This window comes from Cavia porcellus, unplaced genomic scaffold, assembly GCF_034190915.1.
Source record: "Cavia porcellus strain 051 isolate PalLab524CR breed Dunkin Hartley unplaced genomic scaffold, mCavPor4.1 scaffold_1, whole genome shotgun sequence".
In the NCBI taxonomy this organism is placed as follows: Eukaryota; Metazoa; Chordata; class Mammalia; order Rodentia; family Caviidae; genus Cavia; species Cavia porcellus.
In genome coordinates this window covers 111,267,610-111,293,819 of record NW_026947484.1, presented here as the reverse complement: position 1 = coordinate 111,293,819, position 26,210 = coordinate 111,267,610, and the positions used below count along the sequence as shown (strand labels likewise).

At 37.8% G+C, this 26,210-nt stretch overlaps 1 protein-coding gene across 2 annotated transcripts; it reads left to right on the top strand.

The window, feature by feature from the left end:
• The first annotated feature begins 7,988 nt into the window (after window positions 1-7,988).
• Window positions 7,989-25,812, top strand: LOC100714630 (guanylate-binding protein 6). 2 transcript variants are annotated; one of them, XM_063253865.1, is made up of 12 exons: window positions 8,074-8,095; window positions 10,107-10,201; window positions 10,725-10,933; window positions 11,849-11,976; window positions 17,652-17,761; window positions 17,965-18,161; window positions 20,054-20,299; window positions 21,455-21,735; window positions 22,452-22,664; window positions 23,678-23,780; window positions 24,108-24,301; window positions 25,563-25,812. In XM_063253865.1, the coding sequence occupies exons 3-12, from the start codon at window positions 10,744-10,746 to the stop codon at window positions 25,782-25,784; spliced, it is 1,884 nt and encodes a 627-aa protein (XP_063109935.1). In that variant the 5' UTR covers window positions 8,074-8,095; window positions 10,107-10,201; window positions 10,725-10,743; the 3' UTR covers window positions 25,785-25,812. The 2 variants fall into 2 exon arrangements, with proteins under 2 accessions (XP_003479199.2, XP_063109935.1); XM_003479151.3 differs by lacking the exon at window positions 10,107-10,201 and having other exon boundaries at window positions 7,989-8,095.
• The last annotated feature ends 398 nt before the right edge of the window (window positions 25,813-26,210 follow it).

Genomic DNA, 26,210 nt, shown 5'->3' with positions numbered 1-26,210 from the left:
GGGATGGTTCAACATATGTAAATCAATAAATGTAATCCACCATATCAATAAAGCCAAAACTAAGAATCACATGATCATTCCTATAGATGCAGAAAAAGCCTTCAATAAGGTCCAACATTCATTCATGATAAGAACTTTACAGAAAATTGGAATAGATAGTCTTTACCTCAATATAATAAAGGCCATTTATGACAAACCAACAGCCAGCATCATACTAAATGACCAAAAATTGAAAGCCTTTACTTTAAAATCAGGCTCAAGACAAGGATGTCCTTTATCACCACTCCTATTTAATATAGTACTGGAAGTTCTAGTCAGAGCAATTAGACAAGAGAGAGAAATAGAAGGGGTAAAGATAGGAAAAGAAGAAATTAAATTATTGTTGTTTGTAGATGACATGATACTCTATATAGAAGACCCCTAAACTCCATTGAAAGACTCTTAGATATAATAAATCAATTCAGTAGTATAGCTGGATACAAAATCAATACTCAGAAAGCAATAGCATTCCTATACACTAACAACAAAATCACAGAGAGGGAAATAAAGGAAACCACACTCTTCACACTAGTAAGCAAAAAAATGAAATATCTAGGAATTATTCTTACAAAAGAAGTGAAAGACCTATACAGGGAAAATTATGATACACTGGAAAAAAGAAATTGAAGATGATCTCAGAAAATGGAGACATCCCTTGCTCATGGATAGGAAGAACAAACATTGTGAAAATGGCCATTCTCCCAAAACTGTTATACAGAAAGAGTGAAAGGGACTTAAATATTTCATGATGCATATTCCATAATGTCTCCAAAATCATTAAAAACAGTATAATTTTCATAATATGATTTACACAGTTTCAATTCAGTCCACAAACACTCATCGAATTTGTTACTTATCTAATGCAGACGGAGGCCAGTGGACTTGAAAAATGTTCACTTTTTGATCATTGATTTTGATCATCTGATCTTCATTGTCAACGAAGTTTGTAAGACAATTTTCAGAGACTTAAAATGGTTCAATTGATGTATTTATTTAGTTTAGTAAAAATAATTGTGTGGGTTTGTGACGCTTTCACATCCTTTAGACAGCCCAAAACAGGGTTTTTCTGGGCAAAACCTGTGTCCATTCTGGACTGCCCACACTGAAAGACCCTCACAGTTCTCACGGCAGAGCAGTTACTTGGCCCACATAAAGTCCACTCATAATGTTGGTGACGGCCAATTATTAAGAGTTTGGAGCCATATAACCGACCTCTCCTTCTGGGGTATAAAGTGACGACTCTAATCCTGACAGACTACGGTCCATTGCTTCATCTGATTGTAACCCCGTAGACTAAACCCCACGCTTGTTTTTACAAGTGGTCGGGGACCACTTCCTGTGTCTCCCCCCCCCCCCCCAGAAACCATACCTATCTGAGGCTTATCACACTGCCAACAAGCTTACAAAACTCTCTATCTTTGTTTTGGGAATGTGTGTCCTTTCCCGCTCCTCCAAGATCCCTCCTCCTCCCCACACTTAAAGAGATAACAGCGTCTTCCCTTGCAGCCTATCATAGCTTTCTCAGTGTCTCCTTTCCTCCAGGCTTCCCCTCCCCCGCACCGCGCTGCCAGCCTCCCTTTGTTTCCCGTGCGTGCCAACTCGTCCCCTGCCGCTGAGATTAAAAAAAATGAGACCAACCAATGTTAAGAGATACACATAAAACTGCTTTAGATTTTAAACAGCTTTTTGGCTTTCATGCCGCGCCCCAATTCTGTGTGGTATCTGGGCTCTCATGTGGTGCTCCAGGTCCAAGCGGGGTCGGCATTTCAGTGCACCCCATGGGCAGTTCCAGCTCCATGTGGCGGCTCAGCTCCACATCCAACCCATTCCCTGCCATACCGGCCCATTCGTGCTGGCCCATTCCCCACCGGGGTAGAGGGCAAGCCCAGAAAGTGTTCAGAGATACTCTCGGGCCTGTTTTAAACTGCTTCTTGGGCAGCTTTGGGTTCTGGTGCACCATGGCCCCCAGCTCCACACACCGTGTTTCATCTCTCACGCGGCCAGGTCCAGTTGCATAGTTTGGCTGTAACGCTGTGCCCTGGTCTATGCCGTGGGTTCAGCTTTTCACGCAGCCCCCAACTCTGCGCATGGTGTTTCGGCTCTCATGTGGCCAGGTCCAGACATGCAGTTCGGCTTTAATGCTGCGCCCTGGTCTGCACCGTGGGTTCAGCTTTTGGCGCCATGCCCTGGGTCGTGCACCCCACGAGCAGCTCCTGCAGGTGACAATGTGCCAGCTGCCAGCGTGCACCTCCAGGAGTGGCCCAGGCTTCACGCTGTGTCCGGGTGTCTCTCAACCCCACTGCCGCCGCCCTCCCCCCCACCGCCCCCCTGCCCTGCTTGCTGCTGCCCCCCACCCCACCCCACTGCTGCCACCACTACAAGCCTCCAAGCCCCACCCCCGTGCACTGCAAGTTTCTGGGCTCTGTCCCAGCCCTCCCTCCCCGTGCTTGCGTTTCCGGATGCGGTCTCAGCCCTGCGCACTGTGTCCCAGTGCTCACCCCGCCCATTCTGCGTGTTCCACCTACGCGCTGCATGCCAGATAATCAAGGTTAGAAGCCACCTAGTAATTTTACCAGCCTTGTTTATCAGTCAAAGCCTCCACTAATCTCCTGTTTTAACCACTAAAATTAAGAGATATTTATCAATTCCTTTTGCTGTTCACCACCACTAATGTTCTCTGTTAAACTTATTGCCTCTACTGTACCATGTTGTTGCCAATCTCCTGTTTAACAACTAAGGTTATAATAACTTGAGAGTATACACTAAGTTATAATAACTTGATGGTATATTTGTCTTGGTTAAGACTTGAGGGTATGTAGAAAGTTATGTAAGGCTCGAGAAGATGTAAGTTGTAAAAAGCTTGAGAAGCTGGTAACTTGAGAGTATATACTAAGTTCATAGATTTATTCATAAGATTGGTAAACCTTTACTGCAAAATGTTTCCATTAAGGTTTTACTCCAAAACACAAAAGACAGACTAAAGCCTTTTTAGGGCAGACTAAAACCTTTTTTGTTAATTCCACGTGGCACCCTATAAAAAAGCAGCATGCCATCCAGATAAAGCCTGCTCTCTGACCTCAAATGTCAATATTATACTCCTACATACTTACTTAATTCTACAGATACATTTTACTGTAGTCCAGATCTCAAACAACAAGGCAAAACTTGACCTTCAAGCTCCATAGAGATCTTGATATGGTTTTTCATATTTTAACACTTATAACATTTGCAGTTCTGAGACAGACAAACCTATACAAGGTGGAGCTACCTGCCCCCCACTCCCACCCCACGGACCATGCTCAAATGCAGCAGAAGACATCAGGCAAAAAAGTGCCTCATCCTGGCGTCCTTTGAGACCTTACTCCAGGGCTGCTGGGCTGTCCTGGCCACCAGAGAGTGTGTGGACCATCCTAACCTCTAGCCCTCACCTAAAATGTCCATACTGCCAGATTTGTCACCAATAGATGAAATTGCTGCCGAAGACTCAGGGGGTTCAGGGCCAACACAGCCCACTTTGTGGGTGTCCATCTCAGAATCCAAGTCACATTACAGAGTTGTTCCTAAATTTTCAGGCTACTATATTAAGTCCTCAATCTCTGACAGGGTATTGATGGTCAACCTATGCCATTTATAAACAAGGCCTATTTTGTGCAGGTCCCAGTCCTAAATCTTAAAAGCCTTTTATTCCCTTTTACAGGCTGACAGATACATTTTGTCTTCTCACTTTGTTTATACTTTTTCAGGACACATAAAAGCCTTTCCCACAACCAGGGAAACTGCTGACATACTTGCTAAAGTTCTGTTACAACAAATCATTCCAAGAACTAATTTGCTAGACTGCCATTCTGGTTTCACATCACTCAGGCCCTAGATCTGACCATCCTTTTCCTACTCATCTCTGCCTTACCAAGGCCTCATAGCCACGACTCACAGGTTGTCATGTTTTGTTATCCACTTTGGTTCCTAATTTCTTATGTTCTGTTAATGATCATTTTTACAGCAGGACTCTTTAACAGTATTGCCTACAGACTCCAACATCATACATACGAGAGACAAGCCTTACTGACCTACCTTTTAATTTTTATGCTTTCAGATGGGGGAGTAAGCACCTCTTATAACTTCACTCCTCCTAATCCCATGTTTAATCCCACGTTTAATTTTCAGAATTCTGCCTTACCATGGAAATGATCCTACCTCAACGTCATCCTGATAGAATGACATGTCTAAATCAAAGGCACCTTTCTCTCTACCTCACCTGGGTCCTTAAATGTGACAGTGCCATGTCTCCTCATAACCTCATGTCTCTTTGTTTTTCCAGTCTAACATACGTGCATTCACCAGTGAAGTTGTCCTGGCTGAAACACCTGACACCAGTGTCTACCTGGGCATCAACCGTCATCCCGTTGACTCCCCTAGGCCCCAGTACAGTGACCTCAGCCAGCAGGAAGTAGTTAAAGAGAGAAATCTTTGCCCCTTTTCATAATAATCATAAGATGGGATGTGAAAGGGTTTTGGCCCAGGCCAGACACTGTAGCCGGTAAAGCCAAGGAGCTCCTATCTCCCCCTCCCTTAGGAATCTACCTCTGGTGCCAAACAAAGACCAATGGGCTACCTGTGCATCCCTAATGTGATGCCTCCTTGGGTTCCACTGCAAGCCTAGGCTACTTATGTGCCTCACTCCACGTGTTCCACGGAGATGATCACCGGCCCCAGAGTGGAGATGCTACGCCCCAGGGGGTCGGGGGTGTCTCTCTCCACATTCCCAAAATAAAGGTCATTTATATTTCATACTTCTTATCTTTTCAGCCACTGCCAGTCCTCCCCCCACAGTTCTATCAGTAAGAGGTAAAATGCCCTTGCTACCCACCTGTGGCAGGCTGTGTGCTATGAACTATCTTCTGTGTGTGCTTTATTCTACTTGGGCCATTATCTGCATTCTTCAAGCCAGTAAATACACTTTAAAAGCACACAATGTGGTTTTACAGCAGCTTGTTAGTCATCAATTTGAGATTTCCTGAGCTGATCAAAGAGAGTATTAAAATAGATTAGGTGAGGTTAGGTTTCTAGGTTAGGTTAGGTTAGGTTTCTTACCATCTCTATATTTTGCAAAGAGTGTATTAAAATAGCTTAGGTTAGGTTTCTTAACAGCTTCATTATATTTTGCAAAAATGAACAGAAATTTTCCCTCCTTCATTTCCCTGTTTGCAATCTACATTTTCCTCTATGAAATGAAAAACACCAAGTCCTCACTTGGATTCAGGAATGGAAGAGTTCAAATTAGAACAACTTGAAAATATCTTCATGTTGGGCACAGGCCAGATGAAAGTGAGAAAATGGCAAGCTCTTAGTTTCTGGGAAGTAGGCTGGATGGTAATGAAACACATCCTTTCCTACTACCGTGGGTTAGGGGAATTGGGGGTTCTGTTTGTACATTAGGGAAATTAAAATTTTTCTGGGAACTTTCTCTATTAAATATAGGTTATAAAGAAGTTATATTTCCTCCCTTCCCTGTTCACTTACCCATAGTTCATGGAACACCTATATTGTCCTAATATCCACTTGCAGATCATATATATATATATATATATATATATATATATATATATATAGAGAGAGAGAGAGAGAGAGAGAGAGAGAGACAGACAGACAGACAGACAGACAGAGACAGAGAGACACAGAGAGACACACACAGAGAGCGACACAGAGAGAGACACACACACACGAAGAGAGAGAGAGTTTCAAAGATCTCACCAAACATTTTCCCAAGGACAGATAGACTTAACTTCAGGTGTGGAATCCCTTAACAAGGTTCATTCACTTGAAGAATTCTATGCTAAGCTCTGGAGAGAGCAGCAGCAGAAAGTCCCTCATGTAGATGTGGTCACAGTCTCATCTAGGTGGAGGCAAGACCTGCATGTGAGAAAGACACCTACAACGTGCTCGTATATGGGTGCAAGACAGATGCAATGAGTGCACAGTGCCACACTGATGCAGAGTTGATAATTCACAGGCAGAGCCTCACCCTGGCAGAATTCATTCCCGGGGTGAGGTTGGCCTGCACCCCTGTCATCATTGCGTAGCCTGGAGTGGGGAAGAAAGGAGGAAGCGGGTTCTTAAATGGTGCTGTTGGATACAGGAGTGTTTAAGACATTTAACTGTTAAGAATTTAGTCTGATGTCAGTTGTATTAAATGCTTTTAGTATTTCAACAGTGGTCCAGTGATTTTCCTTATTCATATTCATTTATAAATAAAGAAATTTACCAGTCATTTTCATTCTGATAATCTCAGAACAGTATTATAGATGTGTCTCATTTGTAACTCTTTTTCAGACTGTACTAACTTCTTTTCCAGTACACTTAAATTTTTTGTTTTAATGCAATACCAGTAGATATTAATAAAATAAATATAAAAAGCACTCTTTTTACTGCTATGAAAAAATAAAACAAAATTTCATGAAAAAAATAAGCGTGACTCTAGTATATACACAGTGTGTGGGGATCTTAAAAGAGTGACCAAAATGTTAAGTAAAGTAAAAATTATGGACAAAGAAGTAATAAAAAAAATAAAAAGACAAAACTTTCTTTTCAACAAGAAAAACTAGTAGCATAAATGAAACCAATTAGCATACACCTTAAAACATTTCTGAAACAACAAAATATGTAATTTATGTAATTATTAGAATTTTTTTCTACTTTTTGTTTCACTCCCATATGAATGCATATGTATAAATATGTGTACATATAAATACATATACGCATACATACGAATTTCTCTTGAAAGAGACACTATGAGATATTTAAGCTTACTTTTCTGAAATAAGGCCATACATTGTTTTAAATATTGTGATCAATACATTTCTCTCAGTGAAAATTAGGTTCAGTTTGTGAAGCTTCACCAGAACTCAATTATATAAATGGCATTTTTAGTTCATTCCTTTCATTTCAAGATATGATTGTGCTCTGTTTAGAAAAAAATCGTTTTGTTTTGTTTTTTTTTTTTTTGGCTTTTTCATTTTTATTGGTACCAGGGATCAAACTCACAACTGCCTGCTTGCAAGACAGGTGCTTATGCTGCTGAGCTAAGTCCCCAGCCCCTTTTGTTTTGTTTTTGAGACAGAATCTTACTGTAGAGTAATGATTGGCTTTAAATATGAGATCCTCCTGCCTTAGCCTCCTAAGTGCTAGAATTATAGAAGCATGTCACCATATCTGGCTTTCAAAACCCTTTTAAAACCTGATCTCATTATTATGAAAAGTTTTCTATATTTCCATGCAAATTCCAATTTCCTGATCAGTTTATATACATTGTAAACTTCACCTTGGCCCACCCCATGCAGGATATCAGGACTTACTATATCATGTGATCACTTCCTTGCTCATTCCCATTCATCACTGGACCTAGACAAACATTCCCTAATCAAGCCAGACTCTTTTGTAACAGCTGATTATGCACCATCACTGCTTATTTACCTCTGGCTTGTCTATGAACTATGGCAAAGCTATGAGCTACGTTGTTGGAAGTTAGACAACTGCTCATATAGACAAGTGAATGCATGATCCAAGGACCCAGGCAGATAATCAAAAACTTAGAAATAAGATAGATGACAAAAACTCTTAGTTGATAGTTCTGCTTGTGCCCCAAATAAGAATATTTCATGCTGCTTGACTCAAACAACTATAGAAGCAGACATTCAGTTTTGGAATTGATATTGTGAAAGTCTTCCAACACAAAGAGGACAAAAGCTAGTGGGCAGGATGCATTGACTGGGATAGCACCACATAGTACCTGTGGGCTTTCTGACCAAGCTTGGTCAAATATTTCAAACATGAGTCTGCTAGCAATCAGTAAAATTGGGTAATTTTTTGCTTTCAGTTTTAGCATTAATGCAACACATGTGTGAGTAAACTAGCTTTCAAGGATTTTTTTTCTTCTTCCTCTTTATGTACTTTCTCTTTCTGTTTTAGCTAATAAAAGAGAGAAACAAGTTGAAAGAGAACCAGCAAGGAGTGAGAGGCAACTAAGAACTTTGCTTGGACCTGTGGTGTACTGGAATAGGTATGTTTTTTCCTTTTCTTTTCCTATCATGAAAATCATTCTTGAGCTTGACTTGATTTTTCCTTCAAAGTAGCAGCTGAGTAAAGGACAGGAATTGTCCATTGTCCATGTGACACCTTGGGATCTGTGTCTGGCTTTAGTTCTGGGAATCTCAGACTTTGCCAGGGAGAGCAGGCTGGAGGAAGCCAGACACAACTGGAACCTGAGACGCACAGCTCCCTGGCCATCAACTCACAGTAGCAGCAGCATCAAGTTGACCAGGAGGAGCTGTGGACAGATGCCTGCCAGACTCTTATCAGTGCTTGCCTAGCTCTGAAAGACGAGAACAAAGTCTTACAGGCCAAGCAGCTTATAGTTAATTATAACAAAATGAAAAATTTTCTTTTCTTTTCTTTCCTTTCCTTTAAAAAAAAAAATCTTTCTAGCAGTTACACTTAAGAAAGCTTCAAAGAAAATACTTTGCATGTATTTGTGCAAAAATAAACTAAGTTCCTCATCCTTTATAGTAAAAAATAGCTGTATTGTTACCATGAAGGCTTATTTCTTTCTTTCTTAAAAGGGCATCTTAATCACATGTGGCACACATCGGTACTTAGGCCAGCTTTTACCAGTCCTTCTCATGTACCTCAGAGTTTTAATGCCACTCTTGAACAGGAGCAAACTGACCTACTCAGCATTTATATGAAGCTAAATGCTCTGTGATTTATTCAATCCTAAGTAAACAGACACATGTACAGCATTATACATATAGTGATGACCCTATCATTTTAGAGAAAAGTTTTGTCCTCACTTCAGACAGAGGGTAGTTCAGGTCCAAGAATACAAAGCGATTCTGAGACTCATAGTTTACCTCCATATTCCTTATGTCCACAAGAGGAATAAAAATTGTACAAGAAAATAGTGCAGGTACATTTTGTTTGAACTTGATTACTGTTCTGTTGCAGTGAAAACTGATTTGTAAAATTTCTTTTTCTTAATAATTTATAATGTAAAGATTTTGATGAAACATAGAACCTACTAGGTTGTTTGTTAATAATAATTTTAACAATTTCTATGTAACTTGACAAAGGCTCCCTGAAATCATATTTTGACACATGCTGTGTTGAGATGTAAGCTTCTTTCATTTCTTTTAATTATTAACACATCCCCCAGATGGACTTACAATTATATTTTGTTGCAGCTCATTAATTACGCTAAAAGGAAAACAAATCTCCTTGCTTAAATCCACACAAGATGATGATAGAACTGTGTCAGTGTAACCAGAATATTGGTTACACTTGAATATTTGATTTATAATTGTAAAATACATATTTGTGACACTTGAATCAACATTGTGTTTATATAGTCTGATTTAAAAAAATAACAAATTCCATGGACAACTATTTTAACACAATGCTATTGGAAAACTTGACAAGAAGTTCATACAATAACTGTATACTTCACATACATTTTTAGAATAAAATCTGAGGGAATCCTACTATTGCGGCAATTCTCTGGCACCTCCCCCACCTTAACTTTTTTTTCTTGATACTAAGGATTGATCATACTCTCCTAGCACTGATCTATATCAATATACATTTTTAATTTAATTTTTTTGAGAAAGAGACTATCTTACTATGTCAGCAGTTTTCCCAAGCTGAACTCAAAATGTTATCCTCAAATGTCCTCTCACTGTTACCTGAAATTTCACCAGCCTGGCCTTTACTGTTCACATTTGTATCAACTATCAGTCAGAATCTCCCATTAAATCCTGGACATTGTGTTCTAAAACTTGTATAGCTTACATCTCTACAGTTTCCAACTCCTCTCACAAACCTACCTGAAAGACTTCTGAATCACATGGTCAGGTGTCATTTACAGCAACATCTCCACTTGTCTGGCACTAGTTTTCCTTATTAGTTAGCTTTCCAATTGGTGAAACAAACTATTTGACCTTTTCAACTTACAATAAGAGCAGTTGATTTTGGCTCAAAGTTTCAGAGGCTTCATTGCATGATTGGTTGGCTCCTAGGGAAAATATCGTGGCCCTTAAGCATCTCAAGTGGCTGGAAGCAGAGAACAGGGAGGAAATGAGTGGGAGATAAATCATCCAAAGACATGCCTGTGGTGAGCTATCTTTTCCAAGTAAGCCTCATTTTCTAACAGGATTCAGCCATGAACTTACCAATGGATTAGTCCACTCACAGGGATAACACCCCCTTCATGATCCAACCAACTTTCAAAGCCCTACCTCTGAATACATTAGAGTTTTTCAAGAAATTTTTAACCTCAAGGATAATATTTGTAAAAAAAACTATGGCAAGTTATTGAACTTATAAAATAACCAATGTCTCTCAGAGTAATTATGCCAGGAAAGTGATTGCAGCAGCACGTGCAGAAAAGTTGTTATTATTATCCAGATTTTGGTGTCTTGGTGTTTGATTATATAAAGGATATGTAATATAATTTCATAATGCATATAAGATATGTATTTTCATATATATGACATAACATATATGTCATATAATATGGTAGATATGGTTATACATATCATTTTAATAATACTTAAGTATATATTTCAGTGACAGTGGTGTAGTCCCATCCTTGTGCAATCATTGTCATTAAATGTCTACATATCTCTTTTCATTAGTCTAGCTTGGCAAGCTGCTATGGCATCTGGACCTAAAATGTCGGCCCCCCAGTGTCTGATAGAAAATATTAATGAGCAGCTGTCAGTGAACCAGGAAGCCATACAGATTCTTGGTAGGATTTCGAATCCAGTGGTGGTGGTGGCCATTGTTGGACTGTACCGTACTGGAAAGTCCTACTTGATGAACCGCCTGGCAGGAAGGAACAGTGGTGAGTGCTGTCTTGGAGTGGATTCAGTTGCTTGATATCTGCTACATCTCAGCTTCTTATTTTTGTCCAGTATGTGAAGGTGGATCCCAACTCTTTGCAAAGAACCAAGTGTCACATTTTAATTCTGTCCACCAAATTAATACTTTGCTTTCATTTTTGTGCATATTCTTTTCTTATTGTTTTTGAAGATAATATATTCTTCTAAAGCTCATTATTCCACCTTTTCTTGCATCCTCAATCCTAGGCTTCTGTATTTTTCTGCTTAGGCAACATATTGTGCCTTTTTTATATAATGTTCCTGTCTCAATATAGAAACTCTTCTTCTGGGAGTTTAGCTCAGCAGCACAAGTGCCTTCCTGGCAAGTGCGAGATCATACATTCGATCCACGGTACCAAAAAGATAAATAAGAGGTGGAGGGCGGGGGAGAGACCCTTAAATGTTTGGCATCTTTAAGATGCTCCTCAAGCTTCCCATCTCATTATGACTGCCAACTCTTGCTGTGTGCTTCATTTTTTCATGCTTAGTATCTTTTTAATACAAAATATATTCCAATTTCCTTTTTGTGCTTCTTTTTTTCTTCTCATATCCCTCTTTAGTTTGTTCCTCTCTGACTGCATCTGATCCTTTTTTACCAGTAGTATTTTTGTAGTCACCAGAGGTCTCCATTTTGTCAGATTCCTGGATGCCTCTTTGTCGCCCTCTTAAGCCATTTAATGTCAGTATTCTTACATTTAATGCCCTCCGCCCCAGTCCTAAAACATAACTTACAAAGTAGTACATCCTTATGGACATAGACAAGGCCCTAATCATTTCTAACTGGAGTATTCACGGTTTCTGATGAAGCTTGACCTATCTTCCCTCTGTTACTTGGTGGAGCTCTGCTCACTTTCCGATGTTTCTCCTCTTCCCTTCAGGTTTCCCTCTGGGCTCCACAGTGCAATCTGAAACCAAAGGCATCTGGATGTGGTGTGTGCCCCACCCAACCAAGCCAAACCAAACGCTGGTCCTTCTGGACACTGAGGGGCTGGGTGATGTAGAAAAGGTAAGAAAGAGAATCTTGGGCTGATCTTTTTGCTCGGAATGGTTTCTTTTCAAGACCCTTCTTTTCAAGACTTGATTGTTGTGATCTGTTTATGAGATATAAGAAATCAAACTAATGAAAGAGGCAAGTTTTGTACTGCTTGAATCTTGTTTCTAGCTAAGATTCAATATCCTGATATTTAAGGTCAAATACTCATTTCTTGACACATGGCTGAACAACTTCAGTATAAGCACAACATTGAACAAGTGAGTTTCAGCATCAAGGACAGGAGTACAGTATTTAGTGAACAGGATTAAAGCTTGGTCCCCACAGAGTCTTCAGTCCCATTTTAGGGACTACCTGGTGACAGGCAAAGAAGCAAGTTGAAGAGAAAAAGAGACTGCACTGAGCAGTCCCCGGCCTCTGTCAGTTTGCAGGGACACATGTGATTGGAACTGCTCTTTGGAGATATCCTCTGTTGAGGGAGGGGTGCTGAGTTGTTAACCAGTTCAGTAACTGGAATTTTACCCTGGAAAATTGTTTCACAAGAGAGCTGACATTTGTGGAATGTTTTCCACCAATTCTGCCAGACTTGCTCAATGAGTTTTTCAGTTGTGGAAGGCGATGTATGCTCACATTACTCTTTCACCACATATAGTTATCTGAAGTGGAAGCCGGTGAGGTGCCAGCCCCACTTTAATGGCTGAGGAAAAGTCTCTGATCCACTTTCAATCTGCAAATGAAGTAGGGATTTGGGAGTTCCTTATGATGAATTTCCCTAACTATCCATAGAACATTCTGGAAGTTTCTGAGAGACCTCTAAATGGGCTAGTTCTATACAACATTTTTTATGGTAAACATTCTAAGATGGAGTTTTGTTGTTTTAGCTTCCAAACAATGTAATGACTTGTCTCTTTTCCCTCTTCCTTTATACTTATTTGAAAAGTGTATAAATTTAAACATGAATGGTTTCTGTCCAAAGAGGAGAGAGAAATTTAATTTTTTAAGTTTTATTGAGACATGATCAACAAAATGTACACTTGGGTATATATTTTGAGTGGCATTTTCTCATATATCATGAAACAACCACTTAAGTAAAGTATCCGGACCTGACATAAGTGATGTTTTTCCTTTTTGTAGTGTAAACACACAAGATATATTCTTTTAGCAAATTCAAATATAAGATGTTGTATTGTTAACTATGGTTACTATACCATTCTTTAGATCTCCAGAAATTATTTATGTTACATAACTAAAGCTTCATTTCTTTTGTGTATGATCTCTGCATTTCTCACACCATTCGAACCTTACAAAACACTATTCTATTCTCCAATACTATTTTTTTTACTCTTTTGTAATCCACCACTTGATGAAACAATGAATATTTGTCCTTTGCATTTGGTTTATTTCACTGAGCATAACATTCTCAAAGTAATTTTTGGTTGATGTAAAAGTAGGATTCTCTTCCTTTCTATGGCTAGACAAATGTATTCCACATTATATTTATTCATTCATCCACTGATAGACAATTAGGCTTGTCTAAGATGTTTTTTAAAATTTTTATTCATTAATTTATTTTAAATTGTATTTAAAGAAAGACTAAACAAGACAGAAAAATGGTAGAAATAATACATACGTTCAGAGAAAAAAATAAACAGAAATCACTAGTTGATGTTTACATGTTGTCATTTTACAAATAGTTGTTCAAGATACAAAAATGGAACATGTAAAGTGGAATTCAAACAGCGAGACTGCAAACAGTTCTGTTCAACTGTTCAACAAAAAATTAGTAACATGATTATCAATTCTACACACTTAATCATACATGCAGTTATCCATATCTTCATTTATATTGAGATTAAACAAACTAAAGCAGGTTAAAATCATTCTGAACAAAGAATAATAATATTGTTGGATTTCACATCATGACACTCCATGATCAACACTGGATACTGTACTGTCTGTTTTTAAAATTTAATTTAAAGAAAGACTAAACAAAACAGAAAATGGGTAGAAATAATATGTAATTTCAAAGAAAAAAATAAACAGTAAGAAACCACTAGTTGATGATCACAGATTGTCTTCTTACAAATAATTATTAAAGATACTAAAGTGGAGCTTATAAAGTGGGGATTCAAACAGTGAGATTGCAAGCAGTTCTTCAACTATCCAACAAAAACTTAGCAATATGGTTATCAATCCTATACACTTAAACATACATGCAGCTATTCATCTATTCAGTTATGCTGAGATTGAATAAACCCAAGCAGGCTAATATCATTCTGAACAAAGAATAATACTATTGCTAGGTTTCATATCATGACACTCTGGGATCAGCACTGGGTATTTTAGTGTCTCTTTTTCTTCAGAGTATCTGTTCATTTCCTCATGTGTCATATGTTCAGTTATCATAAACTTCTACAGATTCTACACATGCATGAGTCTTAACATGTATTTCTATCCTTTCTATATTAGAGGGAGAATCAAAACAAAACAAGGCAAAACAAAACATATTCCTATAAATACATGAAATGAAATAAACATATAAGATCATTGTACAAATCATTCTACCATAGTTCCTGTGTTGTCTCTTGTTATCGCCAATAGAATTGGCTATATCATCAGACATAGTATAATTGAATATGTCAGCACATAACAGTATTAATAAAAACACAACTTTGTATGTAGTGTAGAACTTCAAAAACCAGCAGTTATCAAACCAGAATGTGTATTGAGTCTTGTCATCTTCAGTGTAGTTGCCTATACTCTTAGACTTGATACTATAAATCATATCAGTTTTGAATAAAATCTTCTCTGTCTCATTTCTGTTATGCTCTTTTTTGGGCCATCAGTTGTCTGCTTATCTTCTTCATTCCGTTTTTTGCTCCATTCATTAAGGTCTCTCTGCCACTGTTCCTGGAAACCTAGTACTTTTCTCTCTTTCTAGAATGCCCTGCAGTATTCTCTGTAGAGTTGGATTGGTGGTTGCGAATTTCCCAAGTTCCTCTTTGTCTCGGAAGCATCTTGTTTCTCCACTGATTTCTACAGACAGTTAGCAGGGTATATCAATCTGGGATAGAGGTTATTTTCTTTCAGGGTTTGGAATATTTTGCTCCAGGCTCTTCTTGACTTGATGGTTTGTGTTGAGAAGTCTGCCATTATTCTGAAGGGCATTCCTCTGTAGGTTATCTGTTTCTTGTCTCTAACAGTTTTTCATATTCTGTTCTTATATTGAATTTCTGGGATCTTGATTATTATATTCCTGTGTGTAGCTCTGTTTTGGTTGTAGATGGCTGGAGTTCTGTATGCCTCATATATAAGGATAACATTTCCTTTTCCTGTGTTTGGGAAGTTTTCCTTAATTTTTTCTGTGAATAACCTTTGTAGTTCCTTTGTTTTTATCCCAGCTTCTTCACTTACATTCTTTATTCTCAAGTTATAGATCCTTTTGTCATCTTTTAGCCTTCATGTTATTGCCTCTTTCCTTGTTATTTTTAAAAAGTTTTCCCTTTCATACTCCCACATTGCAAAATTGTCTTCCAGTTTGGATAATCTATCCTTAGTTTCTTTCAAACTGATTTGCCATCTTTCCATAGTTTTTAATTTCCTGGTGATTTCTTTGAATCTGCTTCATGTATTCTATATTTTTTTATATTCTTCACCAAATGGTTCTCTCCTGTGTTTGAGTTCCTCTCTTCTTCTGTGTCTGCTTGAGGGATGCTTAGTATCTCTTTTATTAGTCTTCTTGTATCTTATTTTATTTGGCTAAATATTTCACTTTTGAACTCGTCTATGAGGTCCCAAATATATCTCTTTATGCCCACTGGCGCTGTGTCTGATATTGCATGTTTGCTGTTCTTGTTCTCCTTTGTTTACCCGTCCTGGGTCAATGTTCTCCGGATTGGGACCCGGGGACTTTTTTTGTTGCTTCCTCTTCCCATCTTTTTTGCTTCTTCCAGGAAGCCCCAGTTTCTTTCTTTGTTGGTTACAATTCTTCTGAAGCACACTGGCTAGATGACCCTTTACACTGCAGTGTGCTAGTAAGTTGCAGACAGGGACAGCATATGCTGACCCCTCCTCTTCAGAGCAGTCAAACTGCTGTGGCCTGCACTACTGTATTACTTTGCGCTGCCTGCCCTCCAGACCAGCCAAACCTCTAAGGTCCCACTGGCCAGCGTGGTTAGTGTGTGTCACTGCTACAGGGACTTGACCTCAGAAAACCTATTGGGTCTCAGCTGGGTCACGTAACCCAGGCCTAGCTCACTCCATCAGTCCCATTCAGGAAGGGAACAATTGACTGAAGTCATTGCTGCCCCTTGTACTTTCCAGTCCTGCCCAGTCCCCGAATATCATCTGCCGGAGCCCCACTCTTTAAGGAATGGCTCCACTCCCATCACTTACCACAGGATGATGTAGGCTCCCCGCCAACTCAGCTCTCCATTCAGCTTGCTGACCCTCGAACTCAATGTAACTGTGCCTCCAGTGTGTCGAAGCAGTGGGACCTCGGACAGCTAGGCAAGTTGCCTTAATTTCTTCTTGGGATGAAAGAATTCATTTCCCTCTGTTTGGGGCTCCCCACTCTGTATTATGTTCAGCTTGTTTAAAATCTTATCTGTTACAAATAATGGTGCAATAAATATAGAAGTACACATTTCTTTTTCAGGCACTGATGTCATTTCTTGGGTTCCATACCTAGAATGAGATTTCTGGATTATGTGATGATTCTATTTTTAACATTTGAAGAAAACTATATAATATTTTCTGTAATGTCTACACTAACTTATATTCTGAATGATAGATACAAGGATTTGTCCCTCAATCCTCATTAACACTTGCTGTGTTCTGCTTTTTATGAAAGTGATATGAATAAGTGTCATTTTATGTCTTCTGTTGGCTTAGTTTTGTATTTTTCCTGATGGTTAGTGACAATTAACATCTTTTCATTAATCTACTAATCATTTATCTTCTTTCTTTAAAGAAATGCATGTTGGAATTGTTTGTTTATTTTCAATTACATTATTTGGTTGGCTTTGTTATTGAATTGTGGAAATTTCTTAACTATTTTAATATTAACCATTTATGCAAAACTTTTTCTGCCATCCTGTAGTTTCCTTTCTATGTGCCTGATTCCTCTCCAGTCAGGAACCATTTTAGTTGAATGCAATCCCACCTGTCCAATTTTTTTCTCTGTTATCTGTCATCTTTGGTATCGTACCAAAAAAAAAAAAAAAAAGTAAAAAACCAAACGCATCATCACTCCATTATAAAGAGGCATTTTCCCTTCATTTCTTCTCATAATTTTATTGTTCAAATATATTTTCCTCCCTATAAGAAATTTTGTACTTCTTACCTCACCATCTCCAAACTATATATTTTTCTTGAATATGATGTATCACCCAGTAAATATGCACAGAATGAAGACATGCTAATTTCTACCATTGTATACACTACAGAAACCCTGGCACAGTAATAGTGTTTTTGTATGTTTTCTTATTTCCTATAATTTGTGGAAAGTAGAATTTTATGAAGATTACAATCTTCCTTTAGTATGAAATTATTATAATTATTATAATGGTCAGAGCTGTCATTTGCATTAATGTCTGTCTTCTTTGCATTGAAATTGTGAACAAAAGACTGATAGAATGAATGCCTGAATGAAATTCTAGAGTAGACTGCTAGATACCTGTGCTTTCTAGGGTGATCCTAAGAATGACTCCTGGATCTTCGCCCTGGCCGTGCTTCTGAGCAGTACCTTTGTCTACAACAGCATGGGCACGATCAACCACCAGGCCCTGGAGCAGCTGTAGTATCCTTTCAGGACCTCAGCCACCAGATGATACTAGAGGTTTTGGGAAAATAGTATTGAATTACTTTTTTTCTTCTCTGTGGCTTATTTGAGTTTGGTGGATCATGAGTGACCTAGGATAAAAGAGAATGTTAATGATACATTTTAATAAGGAGAACCTAGCAATTATTAGTAGGAATATTCTTTTCTTTAACCAAGTCTAGTTACGTGACAGAACTCACAGAACTAATCAGGGCAAAGTCCTCCTCAAATTCTGATGGAGTAAAAGATTCCACAGAGTTTGTGAGTTTCTTCCCCAGCTTCATCTGGACTGTTCGGGATTTCACTCTGGAGCTGAAGTTGCAAGATCAGCCTGTGACAGCGGATCAGTACCTGGAGCATGCCTTGAAGCTGATTAAAGGTACCAGAGCAAAGTCTGGGTCAGGGAGTTTCTGGAGGATAGATGTGCTGTCATTATCCACAATTTCTAAGGTTTCATTTGGAATTGGCTGCACAACCTTAGAAATAGTGACTGGTGTATCAGTTGAAAGCTCTAAAATTTGGAGTTTTAATTTACTTAAAATGGGGTCGATCATGACATACATGGGTAGATCATGACATACATGGGTAGATCATGACATACAGTGAAATTATTCAAAAACCTAGTGATTATTTACATAATTCATACTTTAGCATCCAGAGTCCAATGAATGCATCAAGTTTCTAAAAACAGTCCCTTGCATATTCTATTTTAATGTCTGCTTTCTCCATTTAAAACAACTGGTCGCACAATTTTTAAACTTGATATTGCAGTGCAGAGTTGGTTCTATGTGTGTGTGTGTGTGTGTGTGTGTGTGTTTCATGTGGTGAGACATTATGCTTTTCAAGAAGGTATAAAACTTCCTAATAGTGGTGTAATTTTCTAAAAGTGACCTAACAAAAATATATATATTCTAAGTAAATTAGAGGGAGCAATTGCATTTATCTTAACATTGCCTGTTACATGTTTGCTACCATACATTCATTTTCTTTACATGGATAACACATATTTCTGTTAACTCCTATATATATTTATGCTTTTGTTTCAAAATAAATATTAGTATCGGACTGATTATTTATAAATTATATAAATGTTTATCCAAATATTTTATGAAAAAAATGATTTTTGATTTTTTTTTTGAGACAGGTCTTGCTATGCAGGTCAGGCTGGCCTTGAGCTCACTTTGTAGCCCAGGCTGGTCTCGAACTCACAATGATCCTCCTGCCTCAGCCTCCTGAGTGGGATTACAGGCATAAGCCACCATAGCTGGCTGATTTATTCATTCTTGTTTTTCTACTACGGATTTCTCAAAACATTCACTGAAAATTTGACAAACAGGAAAAAGAAACATAATCTTTTATCACAAGGACTTACTGTGTAAAATTTTAAAAGTTAGATTTCATGGTATGAGTGTATTGGACACATGCAGATAGTATAGTGATTACTGTCATGTAGCAGAGAACATATCTATCATCTTATATAGGTATTTTTTTGTGATAAAAGTAGGTAAAATTAACTTATTTCAGTAGAAGTTTTACAATAGTTTTTTTTTGGGCTAGGGATATAGCTCAGCAACACATGCACCTGCCTGATAATCCCAAGTTCATAAGTTTGCTGTGGTACCAAAAAAAATAGTTTTGTTAATTCTAGCCTCATTTTGTAATGGTCTCTAGACTTGTACATGCTATATATCTGCTGCATTTTGTCTTCTAGCCTACATCTCTTCATTTCCCCTTTATCCGTGGCAACTGGTGCTTTATTGCTATCTCTGTATTTGGAAATTTTAAATGAAATATGTTTATCATCAAAATGGATTTTCTTAAATTGTCATGATAGCATTTTTCATATTCTAAGATTTTAATAGCATTTCATTGTCTCCTGTAAGTCTCTTCATTTTGGTACTGCAATTCAATTTCAAGGAAGGACTGAGTAGACTAGAAATATATATTTGAAGTTTTACTCATTCAGTAAACATCAAATAAACTACTACTCTATGACTGGTGCCATATTCAAGTTTGAGGAGATCAATCAACTCTTCTTTTTTATTGAAATTATCTCAGTCTACTTATCTATCATCTATCTATCAAAAAATCTTGCCAATAAAATCATTGGTACAAGTTTGATATATAAAAAATATTACATGCTTATATTAAAGGTATTGTGTGAATGTAGAACACTGCAAAGATACAACAATTTCTAAAAAACAAACAAACAAACCTTTTGTCTCCGTGTCTCAAGACTATCCTATCTTATGCTCTTTTCCCATTCCTTAGGTAACAATCCCAGAGCACAGAAATCCAATCTTCCCAGGGAGTGCATCAGGAATTACTTTCCATATCGGAAGTGTTTTGTCTTTGATTGGCCAACAAATGACAAAAATCACCTACTCAAACTGGAGAACATCTCAGAAGACCAACTGGACCCTAAATTCCTAGAACAAACACACAGTTTCTGTTCTTATGTCCTCACTAATGCACAGATCAAGACCCTCAAAGAAGGAATTGTTGTCACTGGGAATCGTGAGTCTTATTTACATATGTCTGGAAGGACTAATACATATTGAATAGACTACAAAATAAGCACAAATTAATTTTAATTATTATTACCACAGTATACATATATTTAAACTCTAAAATATGTGTATAATTTATAATGATTTGATTTGTTGAAGATTATAGGCTCCTCTTCAAAACTGTATAGCTTTTCACAAGAATGTGTAGTTTCTACATATTTGAAAAAAAAATCTTCCATTTGTAATGAAATTACTGTGTAAAAATAGATATAGACTACTTAATGAGAGAGAGCCGCAAATGTAAATTCTTGTTTACAGCGAGAATAGGAAACATGGGGCTGGGGATTTAGCTCAGCGGCATAAGCACCTGCCTTGAAAGCTCACGGTCGTGAGCTCGATCACCGGTACCGATAAAAGAGAGAGAGAGAGAGAGAGAGAGAGAGAGAGAGAACAGGAAACATTTCTAAAAGTCTAAATCAGCCTGAATATAAATGCTAACCTCTAACTCTCTGAAGGTCCATTGAAAGTTTCAGAATTTGGAGCAAATATACTGAGAAAACTTACCTCATTAGTTTTTTATACAATCTGTTTTTCTTCAGTTATCTTTCTTCCTTTCTTTCTTTCTTTCTTTCTTTCTTTCTCTCTTTCTTTCTTTCTTTCCTTCTTTTTCTTTTTTTGGTGGGAGGATTTGTTTCTGTCTGTAGGGTTTCTGTATTTATTTTATTTACTAAGCTTACAGGTACATTTGAGGTTTACATAATGACCACATTCATTACAGGGCACTTGTGCCTGTACATGATATATTTTGACTTTTTTTCCTATTCCCCATACACTCTTTTCAACACCTTTCTCTTTTCATTTACAAAAACATTGTTTCCATTTTTTAATTTTTCTTTTTCTATAAAATTTTAATTTGGAAATTTTGTTTTCCATGCACTTTTTATTAGATGAAGATAGACATTAAACAGTTTTTTAACATATTTGAATTGGAGAGCAATGGAAATGACAGATTAAGAGGTGAGTGAGGATGAAACTAGGAAGTAGGTGTACATGTGGGAGAGAGAAAGAGAGGCGTATGGATTTTAGGAAGTTAGTCTAATAATCTTAGAACCCATTGATTATACGTTTCCTATTTATCCTCTACAATTCCTGGATCATTCAGGGCTGGGGGCTCTGGTGGAGACCTACGTGAAGGCCATCAACAGTGGGGCCGTGCCTTGCCTGGAAAACGCAGTGACCACTCTGGCCCAGCGTGAGAACACAGCAGCAGTGCACAAGGCAGCTGACTTCTACAGTGAGCAGATGGCCCTGCGCCTGCGGCTCCCCACAGACTCGCTCCAGGAGCTACTGGACGAGCACATAGCCTGTGAGAAGGAGGCCATCGCTGTCTTCATGGAGCTCTCCTTCAAGGATGAAGACCAGGAATTCCAGAATCAGCTGGTGGTACTGTTTCTTTCCAGTACTTTTCTTGATCTTTCCTGTGATGAGGTGATTTTATTAAACTTGTCGTTTATTTCTCATTCCAATGTAAAAATTTTGGATTGTCGTTGAGAATGGAATTTCTAAACTTCATGCCACCTCAAAAATAAATAAGTAAAAACAAAAGACACCTTCAGGTATATTATACACAATCTTTCTGGGGAACTGAAACATAATCAAAGGAAATGTCATCCTTAATACTTGAAGTGAGTTCTGGTAAATATTTCTGTGAACTGCAAGCCTTCCTAGAACTCCCTCTCTCTCTAATTATCGTGGATATGTTTGCTTTTTTTACTGTGTCCTGGTCTGTCCATGAAACCTTAGTTTCTCTTAGCTCATTCTTCCAGGGCATTGCACATTGTTGCAGTTTGTGCCATTGAACATACAACCAAAGGACACAAAGCTCTAAGAAACCATAGACATTGTGGAATGCAGTAACTTTACTTCACAGATAACTTTTGAGATCCCAAAAGTTTCTGAGTTTACCACTACCTGGCAGGAAGTTTTCAGCGTTTTGCATATGTCTAGTTGTATAACTTCTCACTCATCACACATCTTAATAAAGTAGAAAAATTTTCTCATAAAAGAACAGGATGACCTTTCTACTAGGTTGTCTGAGATATTATGTCCTCTCCAAGACATTTTTTTTCTGGTTCTATCTCTGTACATTTCTCTTGCAGAAAATTATAGAGAATAAGAAGGCGGATTTCTTGCTGAATAATGAAAAGGAATCTGATCAATACTGCCAGGATAAAATGAATCTACTTTCAAAAGCATTAATGGAAAACATTTCAGCAGGAACTTTCTCTGTTCCTGGAGGGCACCAGCTATACATGGAAGCAAGGCAAAAAGTTGAAAAGGACTATTGGCAAGTGCCTGGGAAAGGAGTCAAGGTGAGGAGCAGAGTAACCTGGAAAAGTTTAGGGACTAATATGCAGGCTGTTCCAGAACTAAGTGTGAGAAATAAGAAAACAGGAATCGTGTAGAATGTTTTCCCTCCTCTTTAGGAAAGGGGATCCAAACTAGGGTCTTAGCATGCTAAGATTGTGCTAGAGCAGTGGGCTACTCCCAGAAACCCAGTTTTCATTTTAATTCTTCATATTTCCTTTATATTCCTGAAAATAAAAATGCTCATTTCTAAAGAATCTAAGGAGTTCAGGAATCCAAGGAGAAACAAAAATTGTTCATTTCATCATCTAAGATGACAACTCACAATGTGCTTAGAACTCCTAGTACAAGATATTTACATCGTTGGTTAGAGGTTTTCCTCTCCAGCCTGACCAAAATAAGAGAGACAAGATTAACCAAATAGACATGTGCATATTCTGTAGCATTACTTATGAACTTGCAAAAATGGCAGATATAAAAAATAAAAAATGTCAGATATAGATTGTGGTAATAAATCTCATGATGGTACAACTACCATGTATTGAACTGGTATTGCTGATTAATTTAGCAATAAGGTCATTCTCTGAATTTTTAATTTCATTCTCCATACAGCTTTACATAATATATATTTATATCATGGGCAATTTACACTAGCAAACTGAGAAGTCTTCACAGATTAAATAACTTTCATAGAGAAAAAGCCAATAAGATCTGGACAATGCAGCACAGTTTAGAACCAACACTTCTTGTTGGAAAACAAATATAGGAAAACATCAGAGGTTGTGGTTTTTACACATGAACATGATTCTGACTGGCTGGAACCTAGAGGAGGTGGCAGGGAGGAGCCCAGAAGACTAGAGGGAGAGAGATGGGAGCAAAAGATATAGATTGGTCTCTGGTTACACTGAGTAGACAGCCACTGTAAAATTTAGTCATGAAACAAATTGGCATATATGTACTTATTTTCCAGAAATATTCTCAAAATGGTAAATAAGATTTTTAATTCTCGGACTCACAGGCAGGGGAGGTCTTCCAGAGGTTCCTGAAGTCACAGGCAGCAATAGAAGAATCTGTTCTGCATTCAGATAAAGCTCTTAGTGATGGTGAGAAGGCTATGGCAGGTAAGAGGATTAGACAACTCCCAAGGGTGAGCAGATTGCTACAATGACCCTGAAAGATCCAACAAGAAGTTTTTCCACATACTGGTAGCATTCTTCCTCTGTGAAATGCACACTCTGGTGAACGTGAAATAACATGGGGGAGCTTTGGTTGTTTTAGCTAGAAGGATAGATCCTTCCCCATGACCTTCTAAACTGTTCTGTGGGTGGTGTGGAGTTGCATGAATTCTGTGATTACCTTTCATATTTGATTTCATCTCTTAGCTCAGAAAGGCAAATATTAGTTTTCAATTTTTTATTTCTTTCCTCTCTAAAATTTTCCTGGTGCAGCTGAGAAGGCCAAGAAGGAAGCAGCTGAGAAGGAACAAGAACTTTTAAGGCAGGAAGTACAGGAACAAGAGCAGAAGATAGCAGCTCAAGAGAGGACTATGAAAGAAAATATGGAACAACTAGAAAAGAAGCTGATATCGGAGAGAGAAAACATCCTAAGAGACCAGAAAAAAATATTAGATCAGCAACTTAAGGTAGGTGTTCCCCTTCTCAGTAATTCCCAGTGTCACTTGTGCTTTGTTAGGATGGTGAAGGTCAGGGCCAGATCATGGAAAAAGGCACCACAGCAGTTTGGTGCTGGAGATTCATTGAAGCTGGCATCCTGTGATTTATTATTTTTTAGGTGGCTGCTTTGAATTTTGCTCCATATACAGGCTCTGAAAATTCAGATTATCTTGATTTCTGTGTTTCCTTGGATAATATGAAAAGCATTTATATTTTGGGAGTTCATAAAATGATCTCACAAGGGCCTGATTAACCAGGACCTGAATAAACAGAATTTTAGCCAACTTTTGTCAATAACAGCAGCAACTGGTTTGCACTAACAAAACCCATACTATCAGGAGTCCTACTTTCACCAAAGACCCTGAAGTACGTCCATGCTGACATAAAACTATCAGGAATGTCCACACTTAAAAGCACAAGTGATAACACATAAACCCACTATACTTGTCTCTAGGTGTCCTAGTTAGTTTCCTGTAGGTGATACAAAAGCTTCAACATTCCATCTTAGACAGGCTCCAAGAGGGACACAACTTGGCAAAGAAAAGAGGGCTCAGACAATGGCAATCAGGAAGCAGACAGAGAGGGGAGGAGCTGGAGACAAGAATACTCTCATCCTGGTCATGCCCCCAGTGACCCACTCCAATGAGGCCCAACAGACTAACAGCACATCCACCTACTGAAATCATCAATGGATAAATGCCCTGATAAGAACAGCACTCTGATGATCCAATCTGTTTTCATACATGTGAGTGTTTTGAAAGATATGTCAGATCTCAGCCATATCACCATATGTGGACAGCCTGCCAAGACTAGCATGTGGCATCAGTTCAAATTTTGCTCCTACCCATCTGGAAATTGTAGAACAGACTTTATATGAGTGGACAAGTTCCAGTGATCACTGTTATATGGTTATCATACTGCCCAAGAGAAATGGAGAATCTGAGCAACCAGAACAATGAGATTTTTGTTGTTGTCATTTTCATATCTTGGCATAGCAGAGATGAATGGTGAATGAATAATAACAATTTAAAACTATGCTTCTGCCTACACAAATCTATGTTGAATTCAGATAATATAGTTTGTTGCTAAGTTAAATTATTCCCATGTAATTGTAAAAACATTTAGGGGTGATATAAATACAGTTTTCCAAATTTTTTAAAAGTACAACTCGTAAAATAGAAGTATTATAAATATTTTATTTAATTCTCTGTTTTTACTCAATTCTTTCAGTTGCAAAAGGATTATCTTGAAGAAGGATTTAGGAATAAATCTGCAGCAATGAATGAAGAAATAAATAACTTGAAGAAAAGAATACAATCCATGGAAAATGATGGCGCATCTTTCATTGAGCAAGCCTTGATTGGCTTTGGGAGAGCAATAGCTTCAGTAGTGTTTGCTCCTGCTACAATAATGGTTGGATTTGTAAAGGGAATTTCTTCAATCTTTAAATAAAATTATCTCTACTTCTAAAGAAATGATAGATTTTGAATGTATGCTTTGGTTTATTTTTGGTGCATGTGGTTGGCATTTGCATTCAGCCCAGTTTTAAAATAAAAGGAGCTTACTGGCTCACATCACATAGAACAAATGCATGTGACTGTTTAAAAGCAATGTTATCCTTTAAGATACAAATGCTTACAATAATATGTATGTAATAATATATATAAAGAAATCATGATATTTATATACAAGGCAGATAGACACTATTATAAAATGGATAAATTTCTATAGCAAAATGGATGCACCTTGAGGCTTTAAAGTTAAGGAAAATGAACCAGACACATAAGCTTAAATATCACATGATTTCTCTTATAAGACAAATTCAAAATAGAGTGAAATAAAAGATAACAGGAAATAGAAGATGGATTTTTTTTTAAT